Here is a 12,072-nt window from a genome sequence, read left to right on the forward strand (position 1 = left end):
GAATGCATACAATAGAAAACCGAAAATGCAGCTGGTCAGGAGGGTAGGCGATTGTGTTGAGCAGTGTTTCTCAACCCTGGCTGCACTATGGAACCACATGGAACACATTTTTTTTAAATATTCTTGCATAGGTCCCACCCCTGAAGACGCTGATGTGATTGATCAGAGGTTTGCTCTGAGCATCAGTGTGGCGGGGGCAGAAGGGGACTTCATTCATCACAGGGATCTTTTTTGTAAGTTAACATGATTCATCATTGTACTTCACCAAGTTAGATTTGGGATTTATAGCTGCAATCTGACATACTTCACATGTGCTTAACTCTCAGCTCAAAATGCCAAGAAAAGCTTTTCCCTTACCCCTGAGAAGTACAATAATAAAGAATCCAATCCCCACGCTACGCCATTGTCTCAATCTCTGTCCTCTTTGGCTGAATGGACCAAGGTGGCTGGCCCAGCCAGCCATTGCAACAAATGGTTTATCACCTTCAAATAGACACATGTCAAATGGTCCATGTCTGGTCAGCACCCAGTCCAGAACAGCTTCCTGTTGCTTCCGTATGGCACCTCTCTGAACCCCGCCCCCATCTCAGCATAGGTGAGAGAAGACCGAGCGTGCTCTCTTGGGCATGCTGACTTTCACATAGACTCGTCATTCCTGGTCTTACCTCAAAGCATGAGCTGGCCCAGTAGTGTGCTGGACCCTGTTCACACTAGCTCACGAGAACTGATTGTGCACATTCTTCCTAACGCCACTTTTTGTGCAGTTATTTTGGTATCTTGAAATCAGTCCTGGTGTGGGAGTATTTACACCATAGAAATCAGTAAATACTACAAGCCAGGTCTTTTTTTTTTCCTCTCTTTTTTTCCTAGAGATCCAGTTGTTAAACATGCCACTGCTTCTACCAAAAACTGACTCTCTAGGCAAGAATGAAATTTATGTAAGGTTTCATTTCAGCCCTCTAGTTTCTCCCATGCTGAAACCGTTCCTGCAATCTCCCCACCATCCTTACTCCAAAGCGTCCAAGAATGCTCGAGGTGGCTGGGCACAGTGGCTCACGCCTGTAATCCCAGCACTTTGGGAGGCCGAGGCGGGTGGATCAGCTGAGGTTAGGAGTTCGAGACCAGCTTGGCCAACATCGTAAAACCCCGTCTCTACTAAAAGTATAAAAATTAGCCAGGCATGGTGGCATGTGCCTGTAATTTCAGGTACTCAGGAGGCAGAGATAGGAGAATTGCTTGAACCTGGAAGGTGGAGGTTGCAGTGAGCCAAGATCATGCCACTGCACTACAGCCTGGCAGACAGAGACTCCATCTCCAAAAAAAAAAAAAAATGCTCGAGGTTCTCTGCACGCACACATATACACACATACTCACAAGAACCTAGCAAGGCTTTTTCTTGGCTCTTCATTTAGACTAAAGAGTAAAGGACTTACAATGACTGAAAGTGTGACCTGATTGGGCAGATTTGCTTTGATAAGAACTCATACATTGTATTAAAAAAAATGAGTCTCACAAGGGAAAATGAGACATCAGCCAGTGGGTGGGGTGGATTTGGGAAATGAGACCCTAGGACCCTTCCAGTCTCTTATGGGAAATTGTCATCTCTTCCAAGCAATTCAGTCAGCCCTGTTTGTCCCCTAACATAAGCAGGTCACTTTATTTTCCTTCTGTGGTTCAGAATGCTTCTCTACAACCCACGCTGTCAGCCACCTCAAACCTCACTGTCCTCGTGCCTTCCCAACAAGCTACTAAGGACATGGACCAGGATGAGAAAAGCTTCTGGTTGTCACAGAGCAATATTCCAGCCCTAATAAAGTAGGTGTTACTTATTTTATTTTACACTGTATCTGAATGGCATTTGTGTAAACATGTCTGAAGTTCAATGTAGGCAAACCACATGGTCCTTCAAATTCGTGGAACTGAACATGTTCTAGGATTCCCCTTTCCTCCCACCCCAGGATAGTAATAGTCAACAATTGCTGACAGCCAACTCTGCCAAGCACTGTTCTACTGCTTTACATATAACCCAGTTAATTCTCTCAACAACCCTATGATAGATATTGTAATGATTGCCACTTTACAGATGTGGAAACCAAGGCACAGCGTGTTTAAGTAACCAACTCAAGCCAAGGCTGATAACTGCAGGGGGAACTTGAATTTGGACTATGGCAATCTGACTCCAGAGCCTATTCTCTTAACTACTCAATGATACAGCCCCATGCATTTATATTGAATTATAGCCTTTGTGGACTGTTGTTTCAGATACCATATACTACTAGGCACATACAGAGTGGCAGATCTGCAGACCCTGTCTTCTTCTGACATGTTGGCAACATCTTTGCAGGGCAACTTCCTTCACTTGGCAAAGGTGGATGGGGTAAGAGCTCTGGAATTTGTCTGTTTACTTGAAACATAACAACTTTGTTTATATTGTACTTTTTAAATTTTCATGGTATGGGAACTTCCAAACATGCACAAAACTACAGAGAACAGAATCCCTCGTGTGGGCATCACCCAGCTGCAATAATTATCATCATATATCAATACACACACACGTTACCCTATAGCAGTGATCCTCTAAAATGTGGCCTTCTGCCCACTGATTGGCCACAAGTCTCACAACAGACCACAGACTGACCCAGAAAGGGTAAAGGATGTGCAATTCCACAATTTTTCTTTTGACGTATAGTTGATTAGGACCTGGTTATTAGCAATTGACTCTATATAGAGAAATGAAAGTGAATCTTTATAGAGTTGAATCTGTATATACTCAATCTTCATAGAATTGAATCTTTATTAGAAAAATGAAATTTTATATTAAGTTAGAGTCAGTCCATCAACAACTATTGATTACCTACTACTATGTACCAGGCACAGATCTAGGTGCTGGAGATAGGGCAGTGCCCAAGGAAGAGCCCAGCCCCAGAGAAGTGTATCATGTGGCACTTTCTACAGTATGTCAGAGACTCAGATTCAGAATTCTGTGAGGGAGTCTGGCCGCCCTGCTGCACAGGCGGTGTTTCAGAGCTCTTTCTGTAAATTGCACAAGATGAGAATGAAGATTCCACTGCAAAGTGAGAACTGCTACATCCATGAACCATGGGCCGCAGTCAAAGATGTTTGAGAATTATCGCCCTAAAACATTTCTACCCTCCCACTCATCAGTGTGAGCACTGTGAAAAAGATCTATGCCTAGTAATAAAAATCTATGCCTGATAAAAATATCATCAGATATTTTCTTTTAGAAAGCAGAAAACAGTGGTCTGTGGCTTTTTAATATGTTATAATTCTGGTGACATTGAAGTTATTTTCCATCAGGTTTTTAATTAAAATTGTATATATTTGAAGTGTACGATATGATGTTTTGATATACAAATGCATTGTAAGATGATTCCTACAGTCATGCTAATTTATTGGTGTTTTAAATCATTGATTCTCTTAGCAAGCATTAATTAATACCCATCTGGGCAGGCATATCCCAGGCCCTCCAGATTCAGAGGTAAATCAATCAAGGCCCCTGACCTAGAGGGGCTAACCATTAAAGACACATTTGTAATGAGTAAATTCCTATGTCCTACATAAATATCTCCTGCCAGGAGGGTTTTCTTCAGGTCCTCTGCAGATGTGACTTGGGAGTTGCTCAGGGTGAGACAAGACCAGGATTCCCAGCAGGGATTTCAACCGAGGAGAAGAGGGGAGGAAACCAGAAAGAGTAGAGCCCAGTTGGTGTTGATTGGTGGCTGGCTGGATTGGTGGGTGGGTTGTGTTTTACTTTGCCCCATTCCTTATGCAATTCATAGTCTTCAAAAGTAGTTGGATTCTGATCAGGAAAGTCAATTACTATCTGTATTAGTTTGCCAACTCTACCATAACAAAGTAGCACAGACTGGGAGGCTTAAACAACTCACATTTATTTTCTCACAGTTCTGGAGGCCAGAAGTCCAAGATCCAGGATTGGTTCCTTCTAAGGCTGTGAGGGAAGGGGCTGTCTTTGGCCTCTCTTCTTGGGTTGTAGATGGCATCTTCATGTTCACATCTCTGTCTCTGAGTGTAGCTGTCTCTGTACAAATTCCTGCTGCTTGTGAGCACACCAGTCAGATTGAATTAGGGTCCACCCTAAGGACCTCACTTTAACTTGATCATCTCTGTGAAGACCCTGTCTGTAAATAAGGTCACCATCTGAGGTACTAGGGGTTAGGACTTCAGCATACAGATCGTGGGGGCAGGGAGGACACAGCTCAACCCACAACTCTGTGTCTAGGGTCAAACCACTGGGTAACTTTAATGAGCCTCAGACGGCACTTTTGTAAATGAAATAGCATAGAGTAGAATAGACTAGATGATCAGAGTACCTCCCACATAGGAGAAAGTACTCTCTCTCTCTCTCTCTCAGAAAGAGACCTATGGGACAACGAGTTAAAGGTATTTCTTACTGTGGGTCATGGCCTGAAAGTATGAAGGTCACTGCTGCTCAAAAAGCAGAAACCCCAGAGATCATCTCAACCCCAGGGTGTGCTCTATAAGACTCACCTTCCCACTGTGGTTTGCATTTACAGAATATCACAATTGAGGGGGCCTCCATTGTCGATGGGGACAATGCAGCCACAAACGGAGTGATCCACATCATCAACAAGGTACAAGATGCCATTCTCCTGTGCATGCAGCATCTCTTTTCGCTTGGCTATTTATCTTCCTATACAGCAATTTTTTTTTTTTTTTTTTTTTTTAGAAAATAGAAAAATCCTTAGCCTTATATGAAAGTAACTGGTACTGTGCCTCATAACTGTTATTTTAAAACCATTTAGAGACTCTATTGATTCAATGAGACTCAGTTTCCATTTACCCAACCTGTATTCTGCAACGGGCCCTTTATCAAGTGTGGTCACACATATTATCTTTCTTGTTTATGGAAACATCTCAAAAGACACTTGAGGCCAGGTGCTGTGGCTCATGCCTATAATCCTAGCATGTTGGGAGACTGAGATAGGAGGATTGCTTGAGCCCAGGAGTTCAAGACCAGTCTGGGCAACAAAATGAGATCCTCTCTCTACCATTAAAAGAAAAAAAAAAGGGGGCGTGCAGCTGTGTGGTCCCAGCTACTAGGGAGGCTGAGGTGGGAGGATCACTTGAGCCCAGGAGGTCAAGACTGCAATGAGCTGTGTTCAAGCCACTGCACTCCAGCCTGGGCAACAGAGTGAGACTCTTTCTCAAAAAAAAAGGCACTTGAGCTTAAGCCCCCTGGCACCGTGAAGTCTGTGCAACCAGATGGGACATAACCAAGAGCTGGAGGAGAGGCATGTGATTACGTATCACTTTTCCACTCTCCTATTTGTATTATTGCATCCTAAAAAGATGAGGTAGGGAAGGCCCTAGGGAAAAAATGGAAAAGAATATAAAAAGCATGGTGACATTTTTATTTTCTTCTACCCAGTTAAACAAAGGTATGACATAGGAAAAAAAGAATATTGATAAATGGGGTTGTAAGCTACCCTGCAACTTTCAGTTACCATATTAGGATCTTCATTTAAAATGAAAGTTGCAAGTTGGAATTTAGGATACATTGGGAATTTTTCTAAGGTGGAAGATCAGAAAAAAAAAAAAAAATTGTGTTTTAATTAAAATTTTTGTCGGCCGGGCACGGTGGCTCACGCCTGTAATCCCAGCACTTTGAGAGGCCAAGGCGGGCAGATCACGAGGTCAAGAGATTGAGACCATCCTGGCCAACATGGTGAAGCCCCGTCTCTACTTAAAAAAAAAAAAAAAAAAAAAAAGTACAAGATGGCTGTTAATTGATTCAGTTATCTGCGTAGCCTCTGGGCTACAGGCGCTCCCTAAGGATCTCCTTCTCTGTCAGTTGGCATCGAGGGCATCTTTGTCAGGGCCACCGTTGTGCCCTGCATAAAGGTGCCTGGCCAGAGTGGAGGGTATAGCTAAATCCCAGCCCATTTCACTCCCCATGCTGTGCACCCCTGTTTGGGGTTGCAAACTCCTAGGGAAAGGAGTATCTTTCTTGATTTTCAGTGGCCCTCATCATTGCCTGTTGTTATGTGACGTAGACATAGAACCATCAAGTTCTATCAGGCCTTCTCCTCATAGCTCTTGAATCTGCCAAATCCCATCTAATCACCTTAAGCCCCTCCTCCCCCTTCAGCTCCAACAACACAGAAATGTATCTGTCTTCCTCCAACACAGGGGTTGGTACAATGTTTCTGGAAAAAGCCAGATAGCAATTATTAGGCTTTGCAGGTCACATGGTCCCTGTCATAGCTGTTCAGCTCTGCCGTGGTAGTGCAAAGACAGACTTAGACAATATGTAAACAAATTTGCATAGTCGTATTCCAATTAAATTTTATTTTTAAATACAAGCGGCAGGCTGGATTGGACTTTCTACTGTAATATGCTGTGAGCTCATTTAGGGCAGAATCCAGGCGTCAGTCACACTTATGTACCCACTGCCTGGCCTGTAGTAGGCAAGCAAATGTTGGAAAAAGACTGATTAGAGTAGAACAACATTCCAGTGTTGAATTCTTCAATCTGACAAAGTTCTAGGTAGAATGCAAAGGTGAAAACAATGATCATGGCCAGAAGGTTAATTATGCAGAGCTTGCAAACTCAAATGCCCGGATAGATCAGATGGATAACAAAATGAGTAAGGGGAATGTCCCAAGTAGAAGACATTAGGGAGTGGTGGAGCCTATAATGAAAGTGGCTGCTGCTACTCTCTGCAGCTGTGTGTCTGCAGAAATGCAGACTGATGTTTTTTTTTTTTTTTTTAAAGTCAGCAATCTAAATTTGTATGTAAAAATGCCCTATTATTACACAGCACAAGCCAAACAAAACATTTTTACAAGCCAGATTCAGGCTACTGGGTTGCAGTAGATTTGAGAACTTCAGGGAGAATAAATGAAGAACCTAAAGAATAAACACAAGAATAACAACCAAAGAAGAATGGATTAGATATTAGCTGCAACTTGCTGCACTTCAGTTCAATTTGGTCTCAGATCTTCTCTGACAAGGTAGATTAATGCAAGCTGGAATTAATTGCTTAGGAGAAGCTGAAAGTCTTTTGTGCAAGATGAACTTTAATCAAGGAGGTTTAAGGGTAAGGCATAAAATTGAATGAATAACATCTCCAGCTCTCCTCCAGCCTTGTCATGCTGTATCCTGGAATATTTTTATTCTGTGGGTAATCTTCAAAAGGTTGTCAATGTCAATCCATTTAACTGCCTAAAGAGGTTAATGGCATTAGCCTCTCATATGTATCAAAAAGCAGTAGGTCCACCAAAACATGCTGACAGGATTCTGGGGTTTCTTTTTTCAGGTGCTGGTCCCACAAAGACGTCTAACTGGCTCCTTACCAAACCTGCTCATGCGGCTGGAACAGATGCCTGACTATTCCATCTTCCGGGGCTACATCATTGCAAGTACCACATTCTCTGCCTGACTGCCATGCTTAGGTTACCCAAGAACAGGAATCCCTTACGCGCTCTTGTCTCTTTCCATCGCAGCAATATAATCTGGCGAATGCAATTGAGGCTGCCGATGCCTACACAGTGTTTGCTCCGAACAACGATGCCATCGCGAATTACATCAGGGAGAAGAAAGTCCCGTCTCTAGTAGGTGTCAAGAACTATAACTAGGAAAATTATTTTGTGAAAATTCAAACACTCAATGTTTGCAATTCATTAGTTGTGTGCCATTTCACTCCTTCATCCTTGTCCATAGCCATATACTTGATGTAGACTCATGCAGAGACTCTGTCTCATACACAAACATCCCCCAGGTCAGAGCTGCTGGATGCTACACTCATGCCCCTGGAATTGCACACTTGAGCCTGTATACACAAGGATGCAGATGTGGTGCATTGAGGGTGTGGTGTTGCCGTGTGTATGTAAATATGAACAAAGGCCGCCCAAGCCCACAGGTGCTTGGCCTGTTTAGGAACTATCTATAGAATCGTCACTCTGGTTCTAGCCCGAGTGATAAAAGCACATGGAGAAACCACATGGTTTATCCAGAGCAGTGGTGGGAGACAAGACTGGGCTGAGGGGCGGCTTCTCAGGGCTTTCAGTACCACCCCCATCTTATTAACATCATCAGCCCCTAAATATAAACATGGAAGTGAAAACTGTGTGCTTGCTATGCAAATCCAGCTTCAAACATGTCCTCTCATGTGTGGTGGGGGTGGAGTGGCCCTGGGCCCTTCCTGTATAAAAATTCTGGAGTCACTACTGAATATCAGATAAATTATTATCAGCTTATGGAAGTCTTAAATACCTAGAGAGGTCATTTGGACTTAGTCCTGTAAGAAACAGGATCCACACAAGAGTTTTAAGTCAGATCGTGGCATGATTGAAGCTTTTGAATTAATTCACAAAATCCTTTGACAAACTTTGACTGTTTACCCCTAGATGTTAGGAATCAGGGAAGATAGAGAAGGGGAGGAGAGGAGGAAGAAAGAGATAATCCACCCTTCTAGGTCCCTGCTGCTGATGTTTTAGCCACTGGGACCAGGGAAGGGCCAGGGATGGGGGGAGGAGAGGGTGATCATGAGGATTCTTTCAGCTTCTTGGGACACCTGCATGCTTGTACCTGTGAGCTCAAATGCGTAATTCCAGGGGTATACGTGAAACACACAGCAGCTCTGCTACGGGGGAGGATTGTATATGGGAGAGTCTCTGCATGAGGCTGTATTAAGTATGTGGATATGGATGAGAAGGTTTTGATGGAAAAGTGAAATGACACATGATTGATGGACTGAAAACAGTGTTTGAATTTTCAGAAAATAGGGATTTTTTCTTATTTAATAAGGAAATAAGGAAGGCTGCTGTTCTTCCTCACCACCTCCTAAATTCTCCCTATCCTTTCATCATGGCCAGTCCCACCTCCTCAGGGAAGCTGGCCCTGGCCACCCGAGGTGTAGCTGCTCTCTCCTGCCTCTGAATTCATGCCATGTGTAGCCCCTTTCAGCATTTATTATATATCCCCAATAGGATGAACTGTCGCCTCAAGGAAGCAAGTCTTAGCTCTTCAACTAGATTATAAACCCTGAAGGCAGGGAGAGTGTCCTGAACTCCTGTAACAGGCACGTTGAACTCCTGGGATGGAATTGGAAATCATCTACCTTGTCTTTTCCCTGCCCTCTAGCCCAACCCATTTCTTTCAACCTCTTCAGTGAGAAATATTCTTTTTCTGCCCCAGAATGAAACTTCAGACAGTCCCATAGCCTCTCTGCCTTCCCAAAAAGTCCTATAATCACTTTGGTGACAAACGTACGTTAAGTCACAAACTCAGTCTCAGCTAAGTAAAAATAAAGAATCCAATTCCTTACAATAATTAACAGTTTTAATTGGATTTAAAATTAGTTCTTTTCCCTCCCTGCTCCACAGCAGAGCTTTGTGCAGAAAAGGTCTTGGTTCTTGAATCAGTCAGGGTCCACAGGAGATGGAAAACATACCAATTACATAAACAGAATTTGATAGAATGAATTGTTTCTTGGATATAAAGTTGTATAAATATAATTGAAAGGTTAAAGCGAGAGAGAAATATCACAGTGGTAACAATCACAGGATTCACTTATGACCCCTAAAGCTAGGAGAACAATGGGACGAGGTTGGAATTACTGAAATGTATAAACCTAGAGACCTCTGAGAAGGGGTCACTACTGAGCTGGTGCTGGTGTCTTTGATCTTGGATGAGTGGGGAGGGTCTCTGTGGGTTCGAGACCCAGACCTCCAGGAGCAGGCATTGCCTGACTGGTGTCTTATGAGTGGAGAGGGCAGGATTAAGCTGGCTCTGCGAGTGACAGGAAACTGCCAACCAGATTCACGTGCCACTGCAGGGAAGAGAAGTGAGGCTGGGTGATGCCAATAGGAACAGAGAGAGAACAGGAAGGAGTGAGTCCCTCTTTCCCCCTCCAGTCCTCCGACTGTCTAGAGCTTCTCATTGGCAGACCTTAATAGGGAGCCCCTTGCAAAGGAGAAATGTGGGGGACAGCCTCAGCCCCAGCCTCATCAAGCAGAGTGTAGGAGGTGGATTTGGAGCTGACAGGCAATCACTTAGGAACCTTCTCTCCTTCCCCACAGAATGCTTCTCTTCCCTTTCTGATCTCATTAAAGTCCATTTTGGTTTCACTAGGTTTGAAGTAGAGGGGTAAGAAAGGTGTTGGTGGTTGGGAAGAGACATCAAGAGAGTAAGAAGGTTAAGAGGGATGGAAGAGGAAAGGAAGAACCCTAAAACCACAGAGCCTACCCCTAGCTGTGCCCCTGGGGAGCCTGCCCATCCGGGCTGCCATCGGCGCTCTCAGACACTCCCCACATCTGAACCACAGCAAACACCTACATTCTTGTCCCAAGCCAACTAGGCAAGTGCAAATCTGTCCCACGCAGCAACAACTCTCCTCACTCCACCAAGGGGCAGCTCACCAGCAGTCCCTGCCTGGGTCAGACCCCATCCAACGGGCCACTCTGTTTCCAGGAGACACAATTCAAGGTCCTTAAAGCATCCTAGTGAAGCTCCTCTCATGCCCCAGAGGTGAAAGGCAGGCTGGGGTGTGGGGACTCTGTCTTCTCAGCAGTTCTGCCCAGAGAATTATCACCTTTAAAATCTACCCCCAGCTCTCATATCTTCAGTCTGGGTTTTGGAATCCTCTAATGAGTTCTTGACTGTCCTATCTGGAAAATTTGCAAGTTCTCTGAAGCCATCTGTTTCACAACTCACTTTCATATTGAATCTCGATGGTGTCTTGATGCCTCTGTCAAAACTTCCACTTGGACATGGGAGAAGTTGGGTAACTATCAAGCTGATCTCTTGACTGACTTTCAATTCTGTGTGTGATCCAGAAAGAGGACGTCCTCCGGTATCACGTGGTCCTGGAGGAGAAACTCCTGAAGAATGACCTGCACAATGGCATGCATCGCAAGACCATGCTGGGTTTCTCCTATTTCCTTGGCTTCTTTCGCCACAACAACCAGGTGCGATCCTTTTATGTAAAACCCCAGCAATGTCATCAAGAATTACATCAGGGAGAGTATGAGGAATGAATGTCTTGGCTCCTGTCATCCTTCATCACTTCTGTATTAGTCTGTTTTCACACTGCTGATAAAGACATAGCCAAGACTGGAAAGAAAAAGAGGTTTAACAGACTCACAGTTCCATGTGGCTGGGGAGGCCTCACAATCATAATGTAAGGCAAGGAGGCACAAGTCACGTTTTTCATGGATGGCAGCAGGCAAAAAGACAGCTTGTACAGGAAACTCCCCCTTATGAAACCATCAGATCTTATTCACTATCACAAGAACAGCATGAGAAAGACCTGCCCCCATGATTAAATTATCTCCCACCAGGTCCCTCCCACAACATGTAGGAATTCAAGATGAGATTTGGGTGTGGACACAGTCAAACCATATCAACTTCCATATTGGAATCATCTCACCGGTGCTTCCTAAGCCTTACCAACACAAGACAGTTGTCTGTGTTTCACTATAAAGTAAAGCCTAAACCAGGCTGTCAAGCTCCCACTCTCCTGCCCAGTTGCCAGCCTTCAGATGATCAGTGTAGCCTTACAAATTGTGGCATTGAATCTCTGCAGTCATAGGCGTCCTTCAGCGCTGGTACAACAAACCCAACAGATGGTCCCCAAGCAGTGTCTAGGATGGAAGGGAACCTGGGAGATCAACCTAACTCCCAGGAAGTGGTGTGGGCTCCAGGGCATAAGGAGCCCTGTGACATACACAGGAGCCAGCAGCCAAGTGTATTAACATTATTATCATTGTATAACCATAGAGATAGATTGCAGTCCTAGGACTAACCGACCACCACACTGGTGTTCCAGTGTTGAGCTCACATGATACCTAAATATTTAAACATCTTTACAATTCATAGAAAAGAATTCATGAGGCTAAATATTTAATATATTTCAATTATAAAATTCTCATATACTTCAAAGATCAAGTAAAAAGATCAGTTTGAAAATTCAGTAAGAAACTCATAATTCTAATGTAAATTCTCACAAGAAAAAAACGAGACACTAAACAGTATATTGAAATGAAGGTTTAATCACAGGACTTTTTA

General features: G+C 43.8%; 1 protein-coding gene across 12 annotated transcripts in view; it reads left to right on the forward strand.

Annotated features, from left to right (window-relative positions):
• Window positions 1-12,072, forward strand: part of STAB2 (stabilin 2) — a 175,529-nt gene that overhangs the window by 94,051 nt on the left and 69,406 nt on the right. For all 12 annotated transcript variants that reach the window (XR_012420541.1, XR_012420539.1, XR_012420540.1 and 9 more), the window contains exons 29-34: window positions 1,679-1,815; window positions 2,263-2,377; window positions 4,557-4,634; window positions 7,322-7,420; window positions 7,509-7,616; window positions 10,842-10,973. Coding sequence is in view for 3 of the 12 variants with exons in the window: in XM_065524724.2 (XP_065380796.1) it covers window positions 1,679-1,815; window positions 2,263-2,377; window positions 4,557-4,634; window positions 7,322-7,420; window positions 7,509-7,616; window positions 10,842-10,973 (669 nt within the window). In the remaining 9 variants the exon portion in view is untranslated. The remainder of the gene's footprint in view (window positions 1-1,678; window positions 1,816-2,262; window positions 2,378-4,556; window positions 4,635-7,321; window positions 7,421-7,508; window positions 7,617-10,841; window positions 10,974-12,072) is intronic.

The sequence above is a fragment of the Macaca fascicularis genome, chromosome 11 (assembly GCF_037993035.2).
Source record: "Macaca fascicularis isolate 582-1 chromosome 11, T2T-MFA8v1.1".
Lineage (NCBI taxonomy): Eukaryota > Metazoa > Chordata > Mammalia > Primates > Cercopithecidae > Macaca > Macaca fascicularis.